This window comes from Hypanus sabinus, chromosome 4 (assembly GCF_030144855.1).
Source record: "Hypanus sabinus isolate sHypSab1 chromosome 4, sHypSab1.hap1, whole genome shotgun sequence".
Classification (NCBI taxonomy): domain Eukaryota; kingdom Metazoa; phylum Chordata; class Chondrichthyes; order Myliobatiformes; family Dasyatidae; genus Hypanus; species Hypanus sabinus.
The window spans coordinates 117,322,078-117,349,415 of record NC_082709.1 but is presented as its reverse complement, the minus strand read 5'-3'; the positions used below and the strand labels follow the sequence as shown (position 1 = coordinate 117,349,415).

The 27,338-nt window shown below is 39.4% G+C and overlaps 1 protein-coding gene across 1 annotated transcript in view; it reads left to right on the top strand.

Moving 5' to 3' along the window:
• The window catches only part of reps2 (RALBP1 associated Eps domain containing 2), a 228,725-nt gene that overhangs the window by 163,555 nt on the left and 37,832 nt on the right, over positions 1–27,338 (top strand). The window contains exons 10-12 of the mRNA XM_059968006.1: positions 14,822–14,909; positions 19,196–19,282; positions 26,330–26,375. Of these exons, the coding sequence (XP_059823989.1) occupies positions 14,822–14,909; positions 19,196–19,282; positions 26,330–26,375 (221 nt within the window). The remainder of the gene's footprint in view (positions 1–14,821; positions 14,910–19,195; positions 19,283–26,329; positions 26,376–27,338) is intronic.

The window sequence follows — 27,338 nt, the reverse complement described above, 5'->3', positions numbered from 1 at the left end:
AGTGTTGGTTCTACTCTCCTGACCTGGAACATCTGGCAGTCAAGAATCATCCATTCTATCTGTCAAAGGAGTTCTCCTTCATCATCTTGGTTACAGTGTATGTTCCACCCCTAGATGTCAAGCCAGCACTGGAGGAGCTGAACATTATAATTAACAGACACAAGAATAGCTTATTCCCCTCCATCATCAGATTTCCGAACACTCCATAAACCCATGAACATTACCTTATTCCTCTTGGCACCATGTCTGTAACTGCTGCTTTCAAAAGACAATCTGTCATACTAGAAGAGCAGGGAGGGTTGCCTCATATCACCTGGTAACACTCACATCAATTATGATGAAGTGCTTTGAGAGGTTGATTATGTCTAGGATTAACTCCTGCCCCATCAAGGACCTGGAGACACTGCAAATTGCCTACTGCCACAATAGGTTGACACCAGACACAACCTTACTAACTCTATTCAGCTTTGGAGCAATACAGAAAGCAATGAGGAGACATCCAGGAGTGAGATGCACAGGAATGGGGTCACAGCAATGTCCTGGCACTCGACATTATTAAGACCAAGGAAATGAGTGTGGACTTCAGGAAGGAGAAATGGGAGAACACACACCAGTTCTCTTTGTAGGGTCAGTGGTGGAAAAGGTGGGCAGCTTCAAGTTCTTGGGCGAAAAGCTTATTCTACCTTTCTACATTACACACTGTATTCTAGCTCAATACAGTGTGTAATGATTTGATCTGTATGAACAGTATGCAAGACAAGCTTCTCACTGTATATTGGTAAATGAGATACATAATATACCAATACCAATCTCAAAAGATCTATCCAGGGCCTAACACATTGATACAGTCATGAAGAAAGCACACCAGTGGCTCTTCTTCATTAGGAGTTTGAGATTTGGTGAGATACTAAATAACACTTTCAAATTGCTACTGATGTACAGTGGAAAGTATTCTGACTGGTTGAATCTCTGCCTCGTTTGGAGTCTCCAATACATAGAATTACAAGAGGCTCCATAATGGGTACAACTCTCCGTGATTCCTTTGTCAATTTGTCCCTCTTCGCTAATCTCACACCTGGCACATAGCTCTCCAAGTGACAGAAATGCTGCACGTGCCCAAACAGCCCTTCCAGGTGAGGCAACACTTCACCTGCAAATCTGCATGGGGTTGGGTCCAGTGCTCTTGATGCAGCCTCCTCTACATTGATGAGACCAGATGTAAATTGGGGAACTGTTCTGTTGAGCACTAAAGCTCTACCTGCCAAAAGCAGAATTTTCCTCTGTCCATCCATTTTAATTCCTATCCCTATTTACTTTCCAACATGTCCATCCATTGCCTCCACTTTTGCCACAATGCGGAAGCTCTCTTTGTGGAGGAGCAACAGCTCATATTCTGTTTAGGCATGAACATTCCTTCCAGTAATTGTCTTTTTCCTTTTCCCTTTCCCTCTTCTTCTTACCTCTGACCTCTTAACTTTTCTCCTCACCTGCCTCTCACCTCCCCCAGTCCACTTTTTTCTCCTGTCAAATTCCTTCCTCTCCAGCCCTTTACCTGTACTACCCACCTGGCTTCACCTATCGCCTTCTAGCTAATTCACCTTCCCATCCCCCACTCTTTTATTCTGGCATTTTGCCCTTTCCATTCCAGTCCCGAAGATGGGTCTCAGTCCAAAACATCGACTGTTTATTCACTTGCTGCCTGATTGCAGAGTTCCTACAGCATTTTGTCTGCATTGCTCTGGGTTCCCAGCATCTGCAGAATCTCTTGTGTGTATCGCTTCCCTTGCTTCCCATAGCATTGTTTCAAGCTTACCACTGAGCAATGGATTTACAGCGCTGCTCTTGGCTGGAGAAAAAATAAATTCAAAACTACTCGTAGATTGCGTCAGTTGTATATTTTACCTTAGGGAAATTAACTACTAAGCAAAGGACTCTGAGTATCTGATTAATGTGGCTGCGGAATCTGCTCACAAATAGCTTTCGGGTATTTACTGGAAGAACAAACGAGAAAATCTGCAGATGCTGGAAATCCAAGCAACACACACAGAATGCTGGAGGAACCCAGCAGGCCAGGCAGCATCTAAGGAAAAGTTCAATCGATGTTTCTGACCGAGACCCTTCAATGTTTCATTCACGCATGCTATGAAACTTCAAAGCTCAAAGCGCCATTGCAGGCCTGCTCCAGGTAGAGAGCAGAAAGGAAAGTGATGTGAGCAAAGAATTTTCACAGGCCTTCATTTCAAATCTGTCTTAACATTGTAGGGAAAATAAGCACCCAGATGACTGTGAATGCATGTTTTAGTTGTGTTAAGAATCATTCCTAACACGTTATTATTATGTTTGTTTAGTAGTAACAGTTTTATTTCCAGTCAAGAAGGCACTGATCTGTGGTCTCTGTCGAAGTCGTGGTTAAGAGTTGGTTGGTTTTTAGGTTCTGGGGACAGAGAAGGGTGTTAGGTGTCAGGTTAGGGTTTAAAGACAATGATATGGCAGTTAGAGGTCAGACCAGAGTCTAGGCCTCCGCTCCACTTTTGAAGTCCAACGAAGAACGTGCAACTAAGAACAAACATGGGCAGATGTCTGGCCAGTAAGGATGAGGCTGGTGTTGCCCTCCCCCCAGCTCAGTAGGCATGAGGGCCAGTGAACCGCAAATCAGCGAGTCCAGAATTCGAGGTCAGGGCCATGTCGTCAGTGAGTCCTGGGGCGGATACCAAAGATCGAAGACAAAAAATGGCGAGCCTAGAAGTCTCTGTCAGATATCCTAGGGCCTTGAGTCCACTGGGGAATTTAGAGGTGTGATATCTGCCGGTCCTCAATTTTACTGGAGCTGTGTGTACTGGGGTTGGAGGACTGTCAGTGTATGAGTGGGTGGGTGGGAGGGAGGAAGAGGTCATGTTTTGTTGTTGTTGTTTTACTGATGTTGTTCTGTTGTTGTTGTTGGTGCTTGTGTTGTTCTGCTGAACATTATAGGACTGCTATGTTGGCGCCACTTGCGGGCTGCCCCCAGCACATTCTTAGGTTGTCTTGGTTGTTAACGCAAACGACACATCTCACTGTATGTTTCAATGTACACATGATAGAAGAATCTGAATGGAATTTATTGCCGATGCTACACAGATGAAAAATTCTCTTGCATTGTACAATGGTTTTGTAATATACATTTTGATGTCATTTGCACCCAGATAGGTTTTTAACTGAACAGTTGAGACTTGCACTGGTGTTACTTAAAGAAGGTTTGGCCTTAGTTGTTTAGCTGTCATAGGGAATGAGCCTTCCAACATTGTGTAGCCTTGCCTTTGTTCAAGTATCTTCTTTACCTTGCCCCAAATCTTACTTCAGCCTCATGAGTGAATCAGATGTTAGAATGTCGGGATTTCTGAGCCACCAGTTGCTGGATTTTCCAAGTTTTAAATGTCTCAGGAGGAGTCAGAAGAGAGGGAGAGAAGTGGTGATACTGGGGGAATGAATGGGTGCAGTCTTACAAGATAGTCAGTGTGGGACCCTAGGTGTAATAGATAAGAGACATGCTGTAAAAAAACCAAAAGGTTAAGGGTAAACTGACCATAAATTCAGCCCCGGTTGGAGTGTGTTGTGTCCAATTTTCAGTATCCTGCTTCAGCAAGGATATGAAGGATTCACTGGGGATAGGGAAGATATTTACTCAAATGGTTAAAAGGATGAAGTTTTGTAATTATATGAGCAGACTAGAGCAATTGGGGTTGATCTTCCTAAAGCAGAGGAGGTAACAGGCAGAGTTCTGTGAAAATGGTGCTGGCAAGACACTTCGACTCTTTGCAAGCAGCAACCAAAACTGCTGACAATTCTACTAAATATACTTTATCGGGGCGATCATTACCGCAGTCCACAGCCTGTAATTTCCCGCTGGGCGGCGTGCTTTTGAAATGTCTGTACCTGGCATTTTTTTTTGCAGCCCTCTCACTGGGCTTGTATACAAACTTAGCTCACTGGCTAACTCCGCAAACAGCCCTGTGGCTCAACGGTGTAAAGCAATATACACCAAGGGTCGATATGATTTGGGGTTCCACCAGACAGGGAAGTTGGGATGTAGTGATTGTAGTGAATGCGGTGTAAATACTGCCCTATCCAAAGTTACTGTTCGCCAGAAAATTAACAGAGCGTACAGCAGCATAAAATTACAAAAGAAATACATTTACCAAATTTTCAACTTTAACAGTTACAGACAAAGAAAGAAAATTAGAAGAGCCTATTATAGTTAAACCAGTCTAAATGTGCAAACAAACGTTGGAACTTATTTCTGCAGTAGTCGGGTGTATCACTTTATTCATGCACTGGACACATGGTCTGCGTGAAGGCACTCGCCACAGTCCAAGTTTCCCTTGAAGACCATCACAAATGAAACCGTCTCTGTCAGGAGTATTGGCCCTTCCTCCTTGGAGCCATGCATCTGCGCAAATTACTTCTTACATCTGGGACTCTCCTTTGAGCGGCAACTTCCCTTGTGCTCCACTCAGCAGCTCCTGCCCAAAAAGCAGACTACTGTCTGTCAGCAATCTTCCCCGCCCAGCGCTCTTCGATGTTCTACTGGGCAGAAAGTTGTGACGAGTCCCAAGACAACCCCACTTGGCTGATACCACATTCCTAAGTTGGACAACGTTGCTCCTTATCTTTAGCCAAAGCCAAAACACTCTTTCTGGCAGGACACACTGGTTTTTCAGAAAGCTGATAAAATAAAATTCCTACAGGATAGCCGCAGATATCTTACCCAGGGCATTACTTTCTCCCCCCACCAAAATAGTCATGTTCTCATGACTTTGGAACTTATTAGACAATTATTAATTACACAGTATTCAAATAAAATTCATGATTTCAGGACCCCCCCCCCAATCCATTTCTAATTGGAAGTAACATATTTTACACGTGGTATCCTGAAATGTTTGGTGAACTAGACTTGAGGCCAAACTGAAGCTGCAGGGCCCGGGCCTGAGATCAGAAAATAAGCTGTGCCTAAAGTTGAGAATTTGATGTGATGTTCCATATCTTGTAGAGAGGGTGAGTTTGTCTGAATAACACCCCAACAGCTCATAGAAAAACAGCTGAGGCCACATGGCTACCTCCTGTGCTGTAATGTTCTGTGATTCAAACACTTTGTCACCTTTCTCTCTTAGCAATTACAGTTCAAAGTCCCAGCAACACACACAAAATGCTGGTGGAACGCAGCAGGCCAGGCAGCATCTATAGGAAGAAGCACTGTTGATGTTTCGGGCCGCGACCCTTCATCAGGACTAACTGAAAGGAAAGATAGTAAGAGATTTGAAAGTCGGAGGGGAGGGGGAAATGCAAAATGATAGAAGACCAGAGGAGTGGGGTGAAACTAAAAGCTGGAAAGATGATTGGCAAAAGGGATACAGAGCTGGAGAAGGGAAAGGATCATGGGGTGGGAGGCCTAGAGAGAAAGAAAGGGGGAGGGGAACACCAGAGGGGGATGGAGAACAGGCAAAGAGTTATGGGCAGAGAGAGAAAAAAATGGGGGGAAATAAATAAATCAGGGATGGGGTAAGAAGGGGAGGAGGGGAATTAATGGAAGTTAGAGAAGTCAATTTTCATGCCATCAGGTTGGAAGCTACCCAGCTGGTATATAAGATGTTGTTCCTCCAACCTGAGTGTAGCTTCATCTTGACTGTACAGGAGGCCATGGATAGACATATCAGAATGGGAATGGGACGTGGAATTAAAATGTGTGGTCACTGGGAGATCCTGCTTTCTCTGGACCGAGCGTAGGTGTCCATCATTATTCAAATTGCTTTTCTTTTTGCTGCAGCTATTATTTCAACATTCTTATTGGGAGCCGTGTTTGCAGATGGGTGCGTGTTTCTTTCATGTTGAGTTGTAAACTTTGAAATATTACTGTGGCTTTTCCTCGTTAAAAGTCTGCAAACAAAAGTTGCTTTGTTTCTGTGCTTTCTTCTTAGTTGAAACAAAGATCTGAAACCTATTAACTTCTAAGAGAGCGTGTCAATCCTTCTCACTTGTGGTAATGTTACAAACACAATAATGCCTGCCTGTCACTTCAAGTATTTTCATTTCTCCCCTATTAAATGTCTCCAGCCGTTACACTCAGCAACATACTTGGTTAAGATAAACATGAAAGTAAGAGCCAGAAAGCTGAACCACCCTTTTGCTTGCACCCTGACCCTTCCTCTTGGAATATCCTTTCTCGAGCAATGGGAACTCACAAATGCCTTCTTTGCATCATTTTGACACCAGCTTTGCCCTGGCTGTTCCAGGAAATCAACTGCAAAGCCTTCAAGGAGCAACTTAAACATTCCCCAACAGCTCAGAGTAACCTGTTGACTGTGAGGTACCAAGTTAGATGCCTGCTCTGTGCTGATGTGGCTGGCCTTTGATGGGGTCTGGGCAAATATGCCTTCTTTCCTCCATCTAAAAGGTGAGAAATTGGGCTGGGCTTTTCTTTCACCATACAGCAACCCCTGCCATAGGAGTAGGTGTAATAGTACATTGGGTGACACTTGGACCTGAGTTTAATGTTTATGGTTGGATGCCTGCATGTTATTCCAGAACAAGGGTTCCCTACCTGGCACCCATGGACCCCTTGCTTAAAGGTATTGGTCCGTGGCATAAAAAAACGGTTAGGAACCCCTTTTCGAGAAGGTCATCAGTAGAGCATTACCAGCCAGTGGCTTACCAAATTCTAGAGCAATAAGTTGATTTTTTTACTTAATCAGTTCTTTCATTTGTTTTGCAAATATATGTAAGTTTTTTTCAAAAAAAGATTTGAAGATATGGTGGCAAAAGTCATAAATATTGGCAGATGTTATCCTGAAAGTACTGCAATTGGGTTTTGAAATGGTGAATAATTGATACATAGGCTTCCATTGGATTTTATAACCATATAACAACTACAGCACGGAAACAGGCCATCTTCGCCCTTCTAGTCCATGCCGAACACTTACTCTCACCTAGTCCCACTGACCCGCACTCAGCCCATAACCCTCCATTCCTTTCCTGTCCATATACCTATCCAATTTTACTTTAAATGACAATACCAAACCTGCATCTACCACTTCTACTGGAAGCTCATTCCACACACCTACCACTCTCTGAGTAAAGAAATTCCCCCTCGTGTTATCCTTGAACTTTTGTCCCCTAACTCTCAACTCATGCCCTCTTGTTTGACTCTCCCGTACTCTCAATGGAAAAAGCCTATCCACGTCAACTCTATCTATCCCCCTCATAATTTTATTTTTTTATTAGTTTTTTATACATTTTCTACATTGCTACAGATAAAAAAAACCCAGATCAAAATGAAGAGCGTTAATACAGTGCAAAAATAAACATATAATAATAATAATATAATACAAAAGAAGATAATTGAGAAAGCACCCAAATTGAAGACATGTAAAATTAGTATCCTCCCCAAGCCCCGCAACAAAAAAAAAACTCCAGACCAGCCACAACACAATATAGAGAGTATAAATCAGGACATTCAAACCCCCAAAACTGTAAATACACTTAGCAACAGAAGAAATTGATGCCTACTACCAAAAAAAAAGCTGAAAGCAAGGGACCGAAAAAAAAACCTCAGTTAAGAGGAAGGTTATGAAAGTACTCAATAAAATGTCCCCAGACCTTATGGAACTTTGTATCCGAATTAAAAACTGAATAATGAATTTTTTCAAGGTCTAAGCAGGACATAATATCATTAAGCCATTGAGCATGCGTGGGCGGGACAACATCTCTCCATCTAAGGAGGATTAAACGTCTAGCCAGGAGTGAAGCAAAAGATAATATTCAACACTTGGTCGAACTCAGACATAAATCTGTCTCACCCAAAAAACCGAATAAAGCAACTAAAGGGTTAGGTTCTAGGTGGTGATTCAGAATATAAGATAGTGTTGTGAAGACATCTTTCCAAAATTTCTCCAAGCTAGGACAAAACCAGTACATGTGAATGAGAGAGGCCTAGCCCCTTTTGCATTTATCACAAAGAGGACTAATACTAGGGTAAAATCGAGATAGTTTAGATTTAGATATATGGGCTCTATGAACAATCTTAAACTGTAAAAGGCAATGGTGAGCAGAAAGAGAGGTTGAATTAACTGATTTGAGAATCGAGTCTCTAGTCTCATCAGATAAGGAGATATTTAAATCATGCTCCCAAGCCATTCTAATTTTATCCACAGGGGCACGCCGTAAGGATGCTAATTTATCACAAATAAATGATATTAAACCTTTACCTAGTGGATTAATAGAAAGAAAGAAATCCATAACGTTTTTCTCAGGCATTTCAGGGAAGTTAGGAATTAAAGGATTAATAAAGTGTCTAATTTGGAGATATCTAAAAAAATGAGCATTGGGCAGATTGAACTTAGCAGAGAGCTGTTGAAAAGATGTGAAGCGATTATCAATAAAAAGATCTTCAAAATGTCTAATGCCCTCCCTATACCAATCATGGAATGCTGAATCATACGTAGTAGGTAAAAAAAAGGTGATTATGTAAGATAGGGCTAGAAAAGGAAAAACCATGGAAACCATAAAATTTCCTAAACTGAGCCCATATATGCAAAGTGTGTCTAACAAGAGGATTAACAATTAATCTGGACAAGCTACTAGGGAGTACAGAGCCAAGAAGTGCAGAGATAGATAAATCTTTAGTGGAACTCAACTCCATTGCCACCCAATTAGGGCACTCAGGTTGGCCATGGAAAAAAAACCAAAAGGTAGCACAACATATATTGGCTGCCCAATAATATAAATGAAAGTTAGGTAAAGCCATGCCACCCTCTTTTTTAGATTTTTGGAGATAAACTTTATTAATTCTAGAGTGCTTATTCTTCCACAGATATGACAAAATAATAGAGTCTAAGGAATCAAAAAAAGATTTAGGAATAAAAATTGGGATTGATTGAAATAAATATAAAAGTTTAGGGAGAACATACATTTTAACAACATTAATATGACCTACCAAAGACATAGATAGAGGTGACCATTGTAACAGACGCTGTTTTATAGTATATGAAAGATTGACAAAATTTTCACGAAATAAATCTTTAAACTTCCTTGTGACTGTAATCCCAAGATAAGTAAATTGATTATGAACTACTTTAAAAGGGAGATCACGAAATGTTAATTCTCGTGCTTCTTTATAAATTGGGAAAAGTTCGCTCTTATGTAAATTAAGTTTATAGCCAGAGATAAACTGATCAAGAAGTGAAAACATTGGAGGTAAGGATGTAGACGGATTTGAAAGAAAAAGTAATAAATCATCAGCATAAAGAGAAACTTTATGCTCAACACCCCCTCTCCAAATCCCGGTCAGTTCAGGACAATTTCGAAATGCTATCGCCAAAGGTTCTATAGCCAAATCAAAGAGAAAGGGACTTAAAGGGCATCCCTGACGGATGCCATGTTTGAGGTTAAATAACTGGGATTTCTGAAAATTAGTCAAAACAGAGGCAGTAGGACACCTCCCAGTTGGAGGTGAATATAAAATAAATGCCGAATGTTAAAAAAAGGAAGACGGTTTTTAATAAAGCCAGTTTGATCATCAGAAATAATAGAGGGAATAACAGTTTCTAATCTATAAGCCAAAGCTTTGGCCAAGATTTTAACATCAACATTAAGCAAATAAATCGGCCTGTACGAGGAACACTCTGTTGGGTCTTTACCCATTTTTAGTAAAAGAATAATAGATGCCTCATTAAAAGAGGGTGGCAATTTACCGTAATTAAACGAGTCAGACAATACTGAGAATAACTGAGGAGAAAGAAGTGAAGAGAATGATTTATAAAATTCTATGGGGAACCCATCAGGTCCAGGAGATTTCCCTGAAGACAATGCAGAAATTGCAAAAGATATTTCTTCTGATGATATAGGCGCGTTAAGTTTGGCTTTAAAATCAGATGAAAGCGAAGGAATATTCAGATTATTTAAAAAATAATCAACAGAGATATTGTCATTCAAAGATTCAGAGGAATAAAGTCGAGAATAGAAATTTTTAAATGCGTCATTGATTTCTAAGTGATCCAATAAAGTCTCCATTCTCCTTCCGGATCTTTGTAATATATTGTTTGGCTTTGGAACGCCTCAGCTGATTGGCTAGAAATTTACCAGATTTGTCACCATGAATATAGAAGCGACTCTTACTTTCAAGAAGTTGGCGTTCGACAGGTTGAGTAGACAAAAGATTAAATTTAGTTTGAAGTTCTACACACTTCTTGTATAATTCAGGGTTCTTAGTTTGAGCATACAGTTGATCCAATTCTTTAATCCGATTAATGAGGTCTAATCGATCTGCACAGGACTTTCTATTAAGATTTGCTGTATAGGAGATTATTTGACCCCTCAAATATGCTTTCATGGCATCCCAGACAATCTGGAATGACACTTCAGGTGATGTATTGGTGTTAAAATAAAAGGTTATCTGATCTTTAATAAATTTTAGAAAATCATCATCCGATAGTAAAGTCGAGTCAAAACGCCAGTGTTTATTCCTCTGAGGGACACCAGGAAAATTTAAAGACAAAGTAATTGGGGCATGGTCAGAAATCAGTATACTCTGATAGTCGCAAGAATAGACAAATGGAATAAGTTGATTATCGAGTAAAAAGTAGTCAATTCTAGTAAAGGTATAGTGAACATGTGAAAAAAAGAATAGTCTGTCTCAGTAGGATGAAGGAAACGCCATATATCAGAGATACCATAATTAGAGAGAAGATTGAATAGCTAAGGCAGATTTAGTAGGTAGTCTAGTAACAGAGGACGATCGATCCAAATTAGGATCTAACCAACAATTGAAATCGCCACCCAGTATAAGAGAGTATGAGTTTAAATCTGGTAGTGAGGAGAAAAAACATTCAAAAAAATTAACATCATCAAAATTGGGAGCATACAGGTTTGCTAGTACAACTTTAGTATTATATAATTTACCAGAAACAATAATAAAACAGCCATTTGTATCAGATATCTTATTATGGAGTTCAAAAGGAATATTTGAAATAATAAGGATGGAGACCCCCCCCCCCCCCAGCTTTGGCGGCAAAGGATGAATGAAAATGCTGACCCGCCCACTTTGATAGAAGCCGAGAATTATCAAAACTACGAATATGAGTTTCTTGAAGGAAAGTAATGTCAGCTTTGACTTGTTTAATATGTGAGAAGACCTTCCTTCTTTTAACAGTATGATTCAATCCCTTTACATTCCAGCTCACAAATTTAAGTGAATTAACCATTATCAATTGTTAGTGCATATAAGGTAGCAGGCATATTAAAAAATCAAGCAGTACAATAACAGTCTGGGAGCAAAAATGTAAACATAGATCCGTAGAATCAAAACAGAGACATGTCCTGAATAACAAAGGAAAACAAAAGAAACAGTGAGTAGTGTTGGAACTGGAGAATCCACCCCCCCCCCCGCAACCCAAAATTAGACGGCTACCTAAAAATGCAGCTAGCTCTACCAAAAAAATTAACCCAAGTATGACTTCCAGTTCTGTGTCGTTAACAAAAGCTCCGTATAAATAATATAGCAAATAATAACTAATTTATGCACTAGAAAACAGAATTACAAACAACTTCAACAGAAGTATAAACATAATACAAAGAAAATCAGAAGGAAACTAAAACTAACCTACCCGTGAAAAATTATAAAAGATTAAAAGAAAACAAAAGGGAAGGGAGAAAAGGGGGAAATTATAAAATTCAAAGAGAGTCCTTATCAACCATTTACAGAAAAAAAAGCAAAACTTAAACTATGAATCAACCAACAGGGAGGCCTTCAATAAAAACTCCAAACCTCCAAAACAAGTTGAAGACAATTGTAGTTCTTTATAGATAAGGTTATAAAAAATTAAAATAGATAACACAGGTAAAATCTAAAAGTTCGCAGGGAAACATTAAACTTAAGTTAATGCACCAAGTCCAGGGAGAGATTGACTACAGTCCTTAGAGTTTCAATAGATAATGACTGAATTATTCAAGTAAAGTCTGAGTTCGGAAAAAATAGTTTTACTCCGGGAAGTACTTAACAACCATTTTAGAAGGTCAGGCCAGTTCCGAAGAAGACGGGGTGGCTGGAAGACTTCCAATAAACGCCTCAGCCTCCTTCACTGATTTAAACCACTTATAATCTCCAGTAGTAAGCGTAATTCGAAGATCGGCTGGATTTCGGAGAGAGGGTCTGAATCCGCAATCAAAAAGCACTTTCATTACACCTTTAAACTCAGCACGCATCTTCAGAACCTGGGGGGCAAAATCCTCCACAAAACGAATAACCGTATTTTGAAAAGCAAAAGTACCTCTGTGGCGTGCCTCCATAATCAAACGGTTTTTCACCTGGTATTAATGAAAGCATAAAATAATCGGCCGTGGGCGGGAACCCAGAATTGCTCGAGGAACATAGATCCTGTGTGCCCTTTCAAGCTCAGGTGGAGTCGGAAGGAATTCTTTCCCGAAGATCTCACAGAGAAACTTAGGAGAGCCCTTTTCGGTGGCCTCTGGCAAACCAAGAATTCGTAGATTGCAACGTCTGCTCCGATTTTCAAGATCCACCATTTTGGGAAAAAGTTTACTGATCTTCTCCTCTAGGCTGGAGCAGAGAGTTTCAAGATATTGAACACGGCGTTTTAAATCTTCAGAAGTTACATCAATGCGAGATAAATGTTCAGCATGTTCATCCACTCTAGCATTAATCTGATCCAATTTGACATTCAGCTGGTTGAAAGAAGTTCTAAATTCAGTTCTAAAATCCATTAAAGTATCTTGTCGATGTTGTTCCAATACAGCGAGAATGTCAGCCGGCAAAGCCGTAGAAGTTTCCTTTTTCCCGGTTTTAGAACTTTTGGTAACCATTATAAGATAGATGTGTTCGCAGGCAGGTAAAAGAGAACTAATAAAATACCTAACTAAGGTTTAAGAAGGGAGACATATAGTGCAAAGGTAAGAAGAATAACGGAGCAAAAGTTAGGAGCAACTAAACAATCGCCATCTTACCGGAAGTCCCCTCATAATTTTAAATACTTCCATCAAGTCCCCCCTCAACCTTCTATGCTCCAAAGAATAAAGACCTAACTTGTTCAACCTTTCCCTGTAACTTAGGTGCTGAAACCCAGGTAACGTTCTAGTAAATCTTCTCTGTATTCTCTCTATTTTGTTAACATCTTTCCTATAATTCGGTGACCAGAACTGTACACAATACTCCAAATTCGGCCTTACCAATGCCTTGTACAATTTTAACATTACATCCCAACTCCTATACTCAATGCTCTGATTTATAAAGGCCAGCATACTAAAAGCTTTCTTTACCACCCTATCCACATGAGATTCCACCTTCAGGGAACTATGCACCATTATTCCTAGATCACTCTGTTCTATTGCATTCCTCAATGACCTACCATTTACTATGTATGTCCTATTTGAATTATTCCTACCAAAATGTAGCACCTCACATTTATCAGCATTAAACTCCATCTGCCATCATTCAGCCCACTCTTCTAACTGGCCTAAATCTCTCTGCAAACTGAAAACCTACTTCATTATCCACAATGCCACCTACCTTAGTATCATCTGCATTTTGTGACCCTCGTCAATCACAGCCTTGAAAGTAGTGCACTTTACTGCTGTATATTCTTTTTATGAAGAGTTGTCAACTTGGCATCAAAAGAATCAGACAGGCAATATAATCCCATACAGTTCAACCATTTCACTCCAATGTTTTTGAAGCCTTTACCACATTACCTGTAGCGTAACTGCAACATGAGGAGTAATGTTTCTTTGAAAAATTCTGAAGTTTTGTTTCACTCATACATAGTGAAATGCCAATAGAAGTCAAAAATTCAGTCATTGATGAGACAGGCCATTCTCCTCAAGCCACCATTCTCTGCAGTATTCTGTTTTTATATAAATCACCACTAAGTTGTCTGTTCAAATATCAATGCTCTTCTGTCTTAACTCACTGCCCTGATGAGGCAGAGTCTTGTGGATATTTCCTTGATCACATCAAAGTATCAAATTCCTCCTGGTTTCAAAACAGGTTTACCCTCTACTTCTTTTTCCATGGTAAGTCCTGTTGGGAAACCAATAGTAAAAAAATTGCCTCTCAGTCAAGGTGAGTTTGTGACCTACTCAGTTTGATGGCTGATAGCTCATATCTTTAAGCCATTTGGTGCTTTGGTTTAATTTGGTAATTAGTCATTTCATCTAACTCTGTTAGAATTATTTGGTTATTTAATAAAAATTAATTTTTTTATTCAAGTTTCCTGTAAGTAACCTAGTAATGATCAGATGAGCAGTTTCCTTTCTAAAATGGCAGAGTCACTGCTTGTCATTCCCTTGTTTGCAGGAAGAGGATCCAAGAACAGGTTGTTGGCTTTTACCACCTGCCCGTCTCCTGCTACCAAATTAGCAGATGTGATGGGATTGACTGAAAAGCAGAATCTTTTTACCAGTCTCATCCATCTTAAAAAAAAAAACAATTTTGTGTGTAGGCTTGCAGTTTCTTTTAGCATAACTATATGTGAAATGCTTTGGACGTTCTGACTGAAACTGGATAGATGCTTAATTCTGTAATGAATGCTTTTGATTCTTTTATCCCAGATAAAATGAGCCTGGCATGTTATGTCCTCTGTTGTATGATCTGAACTACAACAAACATCAAAATAAACATGTCTTAATTTCTGTGGTTCTATCTTTCACTTTTGTTTTAGATATACTTCCAGATAATATTTTTCTAGTCAGATGTGACTTTCTTATTGGGAACTGCATGATTATTTTTGGAATTGTGGCAAGAAAGTAATGAATGCAATATTGTTTTCAAATAAAACAGGAGAATGTTGCAGCTGAAACGGTACCTGCTACGTTACCTGCCAGTACACTTCAGCAGCCAGATCTGCACTTCTTCAAGGACAATTCAGGTATAAGCATTTGCAATTGTTTCAGTGCTTTGGTACAATGAAGCTTATTTGGATGTTGCTTAATTTTATTGATGCCCTACGCACTATGAATCAATAATCTTAGCTTTCTTCCAAGGGATCAAATCACAAGAGGAAATAATGCATGTAGTGAAATAGTTTAGAAGAATCTGAAAGATACAAGATTCCAAGGGGGAATGACAGAATAGAATATTGAGGTGTTTCCTCTGATAGGAATGTCTTGTGTAAGAAACATAGTTGCAAAATAAGACAGACAGACAAACATACTTTATTGATCCCAAGGGAAATTGGGTTTCATTACAGCCACACCACCCAAGAATAGTGTAGAAATATAGCAATATAAAACCATAAATAATTAAATAATAATAAGTTACTTATGCCAAGTGGAAATAAGTCCAGGACCAGCCTATTGGCTCAGGGTGTCTGACACTCCGAGGGAGGAGTTATAAAGTTTGATGGCCACAGGCAGGAATGACTTCCTATGACGCTCAGTGTTACATCTCGGTGGAATGAGTCTCTGGCTGAATGTACTCCTGTGCCTAACCAGTACATTATGGAGTGGATGGGAGTCATTGTCCAAGATGGCATGCAACTTGGACAGCATCCTCTTTTCAGACACCACCGTCAGAGAGTCCAGTTCCACCCCCACAACATCACTGGCCTTACGAATGAGTTTCTTGATTCTGTTGGTGTCTGCTACCCTCAGCCTGCTGCCCCAGCATACAACAGCAAACATGATAGCACTGGCCACCACAGACTCATAGAACATCCTCCGCATCGTCCGGCAGATGTTAATGGACCTCAGTCTCCTCAGGAAATAGAGACGGCTCTGACCCTTCTTGTAGACGGCCTCAGTGTTCTTTGACCAGTCCAGTTTATTGTCATTTCGTATCCCCAGGTATTTGTAATCCTCCACCATGTTCACACTGACCCCTTGGATGGAAACAGGGGTGACCGGTGCCTTAGCCCTCCTCAGGTCCACCACCAGCTCCTTAGTCTTTTTCACATTAAGCTGCAGATGATTCTGCTCACACCATGTGACAAAGTTTCCCACTGTAGCCCTGTACTCAGCCTCATCTCCCTTGCTGATGCATCCAACTATGGCAGAGTTATCAGAAAACTTCTGAAGATGGCAAGACTCTGTGCAGTAATTGAAGACCGAGGTGTAGATGGTGAAGAGAAAGGGAGACAGGACAGTCCCCTGTGGAGTTCCAGTACTGCTGACCACTCTGTCTGACACACAGTGTTGCAAGCTGTTAAGGGGGCTGTTAAGTTAGACCTGAGTTGCTGATTAATTTCTTCTAGCAGAGGATGGTGAATCTTTGGAATTCTCTATCCTAGAAGCTGTGAAAGCATTTTGATGTTGGAGATATTGAGGTCTATTGGGAACTCCTCAGGGAATAGGAGTTGAGGCCTGGGGCTGGTCTTGCCTGCTGGGAATCAGAATCTGAATCAGGTTTAATATCATTGGCATATCATCAAACTTGTGTTTTTTGTAGCAGCAGTACAGTCCAATACATAATGGTAGAAAAAGAAGTCTACTACAGTAAGTATATACAGTATATGTTAAATAATTCAATTAAATAGTGCAATTAGTGCAAAAATAGAAATAAAAAAGCAGTGAGGTAGTGTTCATGAGTTCAATGTCCACTGAGAAATGGGACAGCAGAAGGGAAGACGCTGTTCCTGAATCACTGCCTTCAGACTTCTGTATCTCCTTCCTGATGGCAGCAATCAGAGAGGGCATGACCTGGGTGATGGATGCCCTTTATGATAGATGCTGCCTTTTTGGGGCATTTCTCCTTGAAGATATCCTGGATACTACAGAGACTAGTACCCATGATGGAGCTAAGTGTACAACTCTCTTGCAGCTTATTTCCACCCCGTGCAGTACCCCTCCCGTACCAGACGGTGACGCAGCAGGTTAGACTGCTCTTCACGGTACATCTATAGAAACTTGTGAGTGTTTTTGGTGAAATACCTAATCTCCTCATGGAGATACAGGGTTGAACGACCTAGTGGCCTATTCCTATCTACTTTTGTTCTTACATAAAAGAGTGGTGTTGTGAGATGATTGGAAGGCTAAGTCCAAGTTTTTTTGTCCATTCAAAGCAATGACAAGTTACAAATTTTTAATTTTAATGAACAGGAGAATGAACACAAAGGGGTTATGATCATGCATGGGAGTGGTTTTATGTGTGTTTGTACCATATTTTTTGGAATATCAGATGTTGCAATGGACATAAGTTTGAACATTTTGTAGTGCAAGCATTTTGGCACACGATTCTGTCTGAACCATGTTCCTAACTGGAAAAACTCCATTTTAGAATATTCACAAAATTCAAATTTTAATACTCAATGAGAGAGAGGAAGTTTCAAAAGTTAGTCTTGTTTCTTCCCCCCCACCCACCCCCAAACCACAGATGTAATTAAAAACTTCATCATCTCCACTTGCCCACATTTTTAATTAAATACAATAGATTTGGGTATTTAGCATTGGAGCAACTGGTTTTGTAGCTTTGTTTTTCACAATGGGACTTTGGAATGAAATACCCTGCCACAAATTTTGCAGATCAGAGAGAACTGAGCAAATTTTAAAATGCTAAATTATAAGACATATTTTGAGTTATACAGATACTTTTCAACCTAGAACTGATAACATATAATTTTGTGAACTCGTTCTGAGCAAACATGCATATAAAAAGTCTGTCTTAAGAGATTCACAAAACTTAATGAAGAATCTCACAGCAACGTTTAGCTCAATATTTTATGCTACCAGTTCTAATCAATAGCAATTGACTCACATTGACAGAATAAAAATCCATGAATAATCTGATTCAATTTCAGTTATTCAGTTGAATCTAAGCAGTTTTTTTTTATGGAGAGAGAAGGTTGATTTTATGTCTGTAACTTTGAAAGTGATAGTTCAAATTGGGATTCTTTTCACCTTTGTATCAATGACATTATCTATGAGGACAAGCTACTTGATATACATTATGTGGGTGGGAGTGGGGGAACAGCACTTAGAGAAAGCCCACAAATGCTAACTCTACACAGAGAATATCCAAGATCAGGACCGGACCTGTGAACTCACAACTTGATCTGTTTTGTTGGAAATTTATTGGATTTGAACTTCATTATAGAGAACTCCAGACCTTATCCAAAACCAACCATAATCACAACTATATCCTGCAGTCATGACTGTGCTGAGGAGACACTTGCATCCCTGCCCATCTCCACAGCACCCAATCCTTATCTTCCCCCCCCCCCCTCATTCTTTTTCCAATTATAAGATATCAAAGTCATTTGATTAAGATCAAATGCTAGGGTTAGAGTCTTGGAATGTTGTTAAACTTGCTGAGTTTAGAATTGGGATGATCTCGTACATTGGTATTTCCCTACATATTTCAGCCCATTTTCTCCTCTGTCCTTGCCAGGATACCTGACCACAGATAGTGTGTGCTTTTCAGAGCCTTTTCACAGTGAGCCTGGCTGAATTGTTTCATCTGCTGTCTGTTCAGAGTGGATCCTATAAGCATTAGGACTCTCAAGTGCCTGCATGTGAGCATCACAAGTGGTTTATTACCCTGATTTATTTCCTTATAGCAGCATTAGTTAAGGCAACTTTAACAACACAACTCCAACATTAACCCTGGAAATTCCATGATCTATCAGATTTGATGATTGCTGAGATGGGGAAGGAAGATTTTGCTTGATTTCTAAAATAAGGAAGGCAATGATAATCTTGTGTTAAGTAAGACAGTGAAGTTGAAAATTTGTATGTGTTTTTTTCTTATAAACTATCTTTCCAAAATATGGAAAATCATTTGACTTGTAACTGATTAATTTATGACAGTAATTTGCATGGTTCTGTGAAATTTTAAACATTGTGATAATTGTTAAGTACCTGTTAATTCAATTAGTGTACAAGCAGCATTATGATTTGTCATGGAAGAGAAAAGATCTGACAATGATTTAGAAGAATTACACTTGGGCATCTTTGTTTTACACTAGTCCTTATTACTGTGTAAAATCATTTACCATTTTCCTGTACAACACTAGGAGGCATCCTATCATAAGCAATTGGACTGATGTAAGGTTTGTGAGAAGCTAAATTAATCCACATGAATCGTAATTTTTATCAATGGCAGATCTTCTCGTGCTGCATGAAAGCCACAAAGCAGAGATAGGAATTGCTTGTGGTCTATTAAATTATAGTAGATCAAGTAGATTGGGACAAACTTATAACATTTATATTTATTTTGCAGATTTAAGTCAAAACAAAAATGTAGATTCTAAACAAATACCAGAAGAATGCCAAACTACTGAAGATGTGTTCAGCTTATCTAAAGCAGGCAAGTACTGAGAGGAGGATGAGACGGTTAATGAATTATAAGAAAAAATATGAAAAGTAATCTTTACCTGTTCCCCATATCTTCAATCTTTCCATCACGGAGAAGCCATGAAATTTCCGCAAATTAGTATACAGGTAGCCCTCGTTTTCCGAATGTTCGCTTTACAACACTGCACTTTTACGAGAGACCTACATTAGTTACCTGTTTTTGGTACCCAAAAAGTGTTTTCGCTTTTATGAAAAAAGGCAGCACGCACCCCGAGCAGCCAAGCTCCTCCCCTGGAACTGCATTCTGGTCGCCATACCTTATAAAATAAAGGCATTTTTGCGAAAGTGGAATTTAAAGGTAGTCATGGGTGGTTTGATCGGGTTTTGAGGCGACGGCAGCTTTATAGCTTAACGGTTACTGGAGCGAGAGCGCTTGCGTGAGATTTTTGCTACACTTGACAGTGCTGCAATGATTGCAGAAAAGTATTTCTACTTTATATAGGCTGTGTAGGTTTTATGTGTTATTTGGTATGATTTGGTAGGTTATTTTTTGGGTCTGGGAACGCTCACAAATTTTTCCCATATAAATTATATGGGAAAAATAATATAAATGGTAATTGCTTCTTCACTTTACGCCATTCCGGCTTATGAACTGTTTCATAGGAACGCTCTGCCTTTGGATAGCGGGGGAAACCTGTACATGGTGATTTAATGCTTCATGTCCCATTGGCCAGGTGTTCCACTCTGTTACCTTCACATTTGGTGGAGGAAAGTTGAGTGAGGGTGTCTTCAGAAGTTCTGTGGAAGGCAGAAAGAGAAATCTTAGTTTTTAACACCAATGACCCCAGGCAAGTTGCAAATAATTCCATTTTTGAGACATCCCTGATCATATTTCTTTGTGCTTCATTTGTACTGCTATCTGGAATCTGGCATGATCCTTACTCCAATTAATTTAATCTGTGCTCGTTTGAGCAACGGAAAACAGCATTAGAGACAACCAGCAACGATTTAGAAGCACTTGCTGCATTTGATATTCCTACTCAGATAAATACCTAATTACCTAATAGATCATTTAAGTTTTGAGCAAAAATTTGTAAAATCTTCCAATGTAAGCATAACACTTGATACTTCTGTGGCACAACCAAAAAATAAAATACCTAGTGCCTTTAGGACAGTGATGCCAACTTGTAGATAATTAATTTGTTTCCATAAAGTTTCAAACTTAGCTATAATTTTTAAGTCCCCATTAATCCAATTCATATACTGGTAGTGTTTTGATTGAGACTCCTGCTTGTCATGGGAGAAAATAGAGCAGACAATATGTTTAAGGAATAACATTCTCACCTCTTTGTCTATATATGTATAAGAAACATATTGAAATTCTCATAGAATGACTAAGACTTGCAGAAATGTGATCACACTGTTTGAATAACTCAGTTGACAATAATAAATAGTGTCTAACCCATGCTAACCTACGTCTTGCTCATTATATTTGATGCTGCTTTATTCTATTTTTTGACTGAAGTCACCACACATGGATACCTATCAAAACCTGCAGTGACATTATAAATAATTAGCTTGATTTTTAACTGTAGCTTCTTGGAATTAAGTAATGCATATAGAACTAAAGAAATGTGATTCTATGTAACTGCCTAGCCTAGTTCCTCTCATGGATAAGCCTTCAGTCAAATTGATGGATTACTGAAAACAAGAGGAGGTTGTAAGTAAGAAGGTGAAGAACATTTGGCCTCCTCCTACACCTGATTCCTTAAGTGTTCTCTATTACTCAGTAAGAGCATGAAAGATCAGATTTTTGCCAATCATATCCCACATTTTTTGGTTCCTTTGCTCCTTGTAAGTCAATCACCTCATCTAACTTTCACGTAGTTGATCTCCTTATCTTGTGAACACATGTGTCCCCCAACCATTTCCCCCCACCCCCCCAGTTCCAGGTTTTCCATCCTGAAGAGCTACATTTTGAATCTTCCCTGTTAGAACAACTCAAAATTGATTATGTCTTGATAAAATCACAGCCCATTCTTTGAAACTCCACTGAATCCTGCTCAACCGCTCTTCAGTTGACAGCCCTGTTATCCCAGAAATAAATTGAGTAAATTTATCCTCCTCTGCATTTATACTGCTTAGGAGTAGAGACCTTAAAAGCATGGCACTCCAGTTCTGGTCTCAACCATAGCCACATACAATTACAGCTACACATCCTGGCTAGAATTTTCATCAAGTGGCACATTGTTTTACTGAATCAATGATGGAAGTGCATATGCTCTCCAGAACATTTCCTCCATCATCACTTTTCATTGCAGTGGCAGAATGTCTTGTGGAAATGAGGTCTAGCCTTGTGCATGGTAAAATAGCCCAGTTTCTGCCCTATTGCATTTACTCATTTGAAAACCCATATTTCCACTAGTTCCCTCACATCTTTCCAGTTCGTCCCCTCCTGGAGTAGTTCCATTGGATTTGTTGAAGTTTCCAATTTATATTTTTTCAAATACCCTGTTATTACATCCAAAGTTCAAAGTACATTTATTATCAAAGTATGTATACTTAACACAATCTTGAGATTTGTTTTCTTACAGGCAGCCACAAAACAAAGCAACCCAATAGAAGCCATTTTTTAAAAAATAAACAATAAAAGTGAACAAATAGCATTCAGAATTGAAGTTCACAAAATTGAATCTGCACTTTGGTAGTTGCAGGCCGCAGCCTCAGTTCAGTGCAGAGATGAGTAAACCTCACAGGGAATGAGCTGAAGTTCAGTGCACGGTCGAGTAAAACTCACGGAGCAGTGACTAAATTGATCCATCTCTCGCCTCTAGCCTGGATACCCTGTTAGACCCAAGCCCTGCCAGTTCGATACGTTCTCAGGCTGATGCCCTGCCACCTCAATTTGGCCCGTATCCAACTTTTCCAATTTGGCTCACCGCTTAAATTGATCAGACCTCAGGTCTTTCCTCCCTCTCAAGCCCAGGTCTGGGCACTGACGTCTTGATTCTGCATCGCCTCAGTTCTTCTGAATCAAGTTGCCTCCAAGTCCACACCAGCCATTCCAAGCTCTCCAGCCCAGACCCCACCTCCGCAACTCATTCCGAGCACACCACGACACAACTGCTGTGCACCTTCGAGACTTCAGTTTCCACTGCAAAAATGGCAGGTTCACAAGCTCATCCCCAACAGGGAAGTTTGCAGTGATAGTTCAGCAGAAAAAGTGTGATTAATAAATTATATAGTTGTTTTCTTTGTTTTATTTGCCACCAGCAAGTAGTCACTGACCTTCACCAGCACCATCTTAAACTGGAATTTTGGAATACCAGAGTCTTGTCTTCAGCTGATATAAGGCCGACTGGATAATTGCTTCCTGTATTGTCCATTTATCATTAGTAATGTTTCAAACTTCAGGGACTGTTTCAAAATCTAGACGATTGTCACTGATATGTTGACTATAGTAACGGCCACTTTTTTTTAAAGAGCATTGAGAATACAGGCAATTGTGGCTCCACTGCCTGGTTGGAAGATGGGATGTTATTCCCCAAAATTAAATTGAGCTTCATTTGAAACCAGCATATTTGGCCAAACATTTGTCCTTGGCTGTCTCTATATAGCTGATGACTGACAGTTCCCAATGGAGTGTCCAGCTTTCAAACAACTCAATGCAGCTCATCAGTTAGTTCACATTCCAAATATGGAGATAGTTCCAGGGACCTTGATATTAAGAAGCACAACTTGGGCATGAAAAATGCAATACAAAGTTAACTAAATGACATTGGGAATTAAATTTTATAACTGGGATAAACTCAAAAACCTGAATGGTTACCTTTGGTGCTGCACTGTTCTATGATTTGAAGAAAGGCACAGGAATGAGAATCAATAGGCTTTAGTTTGCAGCAGAATATTACTTTAAAATATAGGAGGGCATTAAAAGATTAAGTCCTCCATTGCTAGCAGATTTGCAGTGGAGACTCAGCCTGTGGACTGCTTATTGCTGATTCTACAAACGTTTTCAGTTTCCATTATTTTCATCCACTGCCCTTGCTGATTCAATACATTGAATATACAGATAGTAACTATGCTGTTTCCAGGGAAATAATTAAGAGAAATATAGCCTAGATTTTTTTAAATCATAAAAGGTTTTGAGATGTTGAATTGGGAACATTTATTCCTATCTGGTTACTTGAAAGTTAAAATAATTATAAGCGAAAGAGCATTGAAGAAATGTTTTCACACATGGTTATTAAAATACTGAATCAGTTAGCTAAAAGTTATCTACCTTTAATATTCTTGAAAATATACAATCTGGAAATGCACATTCTTTATTCCTTGATCAACATATCCACCAAATAATTTGTATGGGTTCTGAGAAATTAAGCATCTGGTCCCAGACTTAACCATATGACTTTCAAAAGAGCCTTAATAGGAGATGACAATGCAGTTAATCCAATCAAATTTTTATATTTCTGAGTGTATATTGTTCTCTTAAAATTCTAATTATGTTAAGAAATATAATTGCAAAATGGATGGCTGCTAAACTTTGAATCGGAGTCTAGTGTCAATTAATTTATTAAGGTGATGCTTCAATGTTTTTAGTTATCAGCATTGAGAAGTATTATAAACCAGGAATATACCATGTATATATAATATCTACAAGCTTGACCATGTAGATATTAAGAAAGAGGATGTGCTGGAGCTTTTGGAAAGTATCAAGTTCGATAAGTTGCCGGGACCAGATGAGATGTACCCAGGGCTACTGTGGGAGGCGAGGTAGGAGGTTGCTGAGCTTCTGACGATGATCTTTACATCATCAATGGGGACAGGAGAGATTCCAGAGGATTTGGAGGGTTGTGGATGTTGTTCATTTATTCAAGAAAGGGAGTAGAGATAGTCTAGGAAATTATAGACCAGCGAGTCTTACTTCAGTGGTTGGTTAGATAATGGAGAAGATCTTGAGAGACAGGATTTATGAACATTTAAAGAGGTATCATATGATTAGGAATAGTCAGTATGACTTTGTTGAGGGCAGGTCATGCCTTATAAGCCTGCTTGATTTTTTTGAGGATGTGACTAAACACATTGATGAAGGAAGAGCAGTAGATGTAGTGTATATGGATTTCAGCAAGGCATTTGATAAGGTACCCCATGAAAGGCTTATTGAGAAAGTAAAGAGGCATGGGATCCAAGGGAACGTTGCTTTGTGGATTCAGAACTGGCTTGCCCACAGAAGGCAAAGAGTGGTTGTAGATGGGTCATATTCTGTATGGAGGTCAGTGACCAGTGGTGTGCCTCAGAGATTTGTTCTGGGACCCTTACTCTTCGTGATTTTCATAAATGACCTGGATGAGGAAGTGGAAGGATGGGTTAGTAAGTTTGCTGATGACACAAAGGTTGGAAGTGTTGTGGATAGTGTAGAGGACTGTCAGAGGTTACAGTGAGATATTGATAAGATGCAAAACTAGTCTGAGAAGTGAGAGATGGAGTTTGACCCAGATAAGTGTGAGGTGGTTCATTTTGGTAGGCTAAATATAATGGCAGAATATGGTAGTAATGGTAAACTCTTGGCAGTGTGGAGGATCAGAGGGATCTTAGGGTCCGAGTCCATAGGGCACTCAAAGCACTGCACAGGTTGACTTTGTGGTTGAGAAGGCATATGGTGTATTGGCCTCCATTAATCATGGAATTGAATTTAGGAGCTGAGAGGTAATGTTGCAGCTATATAGGACCCTGGTCAGACCCCACTTGGAGTACTGTGCCTCACTACAGGAAGGATGTGGAAGCCATAGAAAGGGTGCAGAGGAGATTTACAAAGATGTTGCCTGGATTGGGGAACATGCCTTATGAAAACAGGTTGAGTGAACTCAACCTTTTCTCCTTGGAGCGATGGAGGATGAGACGTGACCTGATAGAGGTATATAAGATAATGAGAGGCATCGATCGTGTGGATAGTCAGAGGCTTTTTCCAAGGGCTGAAATGGTTGCCACAAGAGGACGCAGGTTTAAGGTGCTGGGGAGTAGGTACAGAGGAGATGTCAGGGGTAAGTTTTTTATGCAGAGAGTGATGAGTGCATGGAATGGGCTGCCGGCAATGGTGGTGGAGGCGGATATGATTGGGTCTTTTAAAAGACTTTTGGATAGGTACTTGGAGCTTAGAAAAAACAGAGGGCTATGGGTAACCCTAGTAATTTCTAAGGTAGGGACATGTTCAGCACAACTTAGTGGGCCGAAAGGCCTGTATTGTGCTGTAGGTTTTCTGTGTTTCTATGTAACTGTTTTTAAATTGAAATTCCAAATTGTAGAAACTAATCCCTAAAGTTGCTGGTAGAGTTTACCATATATCACATTTGTTTCAGATATCGAAATCATTTAGACAATAAATAGACTGTATTTTAAGAATTCTACAAATTCTTCAACCTTTCCATACTTGATGAAATAAAAGCTAGCAGTGAATGACTATGTTTGAAAAAATTTACTCCATGTATTTGCTGGACTTGAATCATTTGCATAAATTGAGATAATTCCATGTAATTCAAATACACCGTGAGCAAAATTAATGCCAAGCGTAAGCTGCAAAATAAAATAGTGGACAATAATAAAGTAGTGACAGGAGGAGGAAAGTAAATTTCCCTCCTGGAATGTTTTGCAAGTAGGCTGCTGGATTTTTGGATTAGTCCAGCTTGTTTATTAGAGAAATAACTTATTAAACAAATTATAGGTTTAGTAATAATGATCACCTTTTATCTTCAGTGAAAACCTTAAGAATTGAGCCACACTGACAGCTTCAACATTCACTTTTCTATCCAGAGTCTCTGTCAACAGGCCTGGTGTTAAAGCTTTGCCTACAGAGGGAAAGCAGCTGACAACAGGGAAATCAGTAGTTAAAAGCTTCAGCATGCCCACAGGGAAGTCTAGATCTTCCTTGTCGAGTTCGCCAGTATTTACAAAAGTGCTTGATTCTGAACCTTGGTTTTAATCTCTTAAAAGCATGTTTTGTTTTGTTCATTACTTCCGTCCAAGACTGCTGTGTCTTAATGTACAATCTCTTTTTTTTCTGAAGGTTGCCGAGAACTGGAATCGAGCCAGAAGAGGAAAACAAGACCCAGGTAATTTATGTATCCTAAATAGTATTTTAAATATCCCTTGTTTGTTAAAATAATAGCATTTTATATGAACTTCATAGTGGACTTCAGTACCTGGCTATTAAGATTATCTGTCTGATTTACGATTATCTTGAGTGCATTTACCAGCCTTGGCTGGGTTCCAGTGGAAGCTGAATAAATGTAGTAGCTTCATTAAGTGAGTTATGTAAATTGGTTGAAATGTTTGCTGTGTAATGTAGTACCTGGAATGAGATTTGTTTATCGGACAAATGCCATAAACAATTCTGTCCGACCTACTATTAATTCTGGGGATTTTTTTGCTTTTCATTCAATCCTATTCTGAGACTGGCTTATAGTTTTGGCACTTATGTTTGGTTGATTGCATTTTGCAAATCTTGGTAGCTGGTGCAGAAATCTAGTGAGAAATGGATGGTATCTCTTTGGCTGCCTGGTGAATGTCCCACTTGTTATTCAGTTCTATTGAATTCAAAAAAAACAAAGGAAAATCACACACAATATAAAAAGTGGAAGATACAAAATCATTCTTTAGATGCAGTGGTAAAAGATGAATATCTACCCCATATTGTCTTACCATAACTGTTTAACAAATGGATTCTCTTTCAAGAAACTGACAAGCATTATTATTCATATTGCTCTAATTAGCTTCACTTAGTGAAGTGTATGGGAATGTATGAGTTGTTTCAAGACAGATCATATCTTTTGTGATTAGAGCCCTTGATAGAAAAGGAAGACTTCCAATTCTGTAGTAACTTTTCACAATTTCAGGCCATTTCTTGCAGCAACTGATATACCTTTGTGAACAAGGCACTGGAGCAATATGGGAAAAATGGAATTCCATTTATATAGCATGATCCCACAAATGGCAGGAATACAAATAGTTCCTTTTTAGGTGCTGAGTGATAACTGTTGCAAGATACATCTGTGTCCGTGCTCAACCCTGCAACC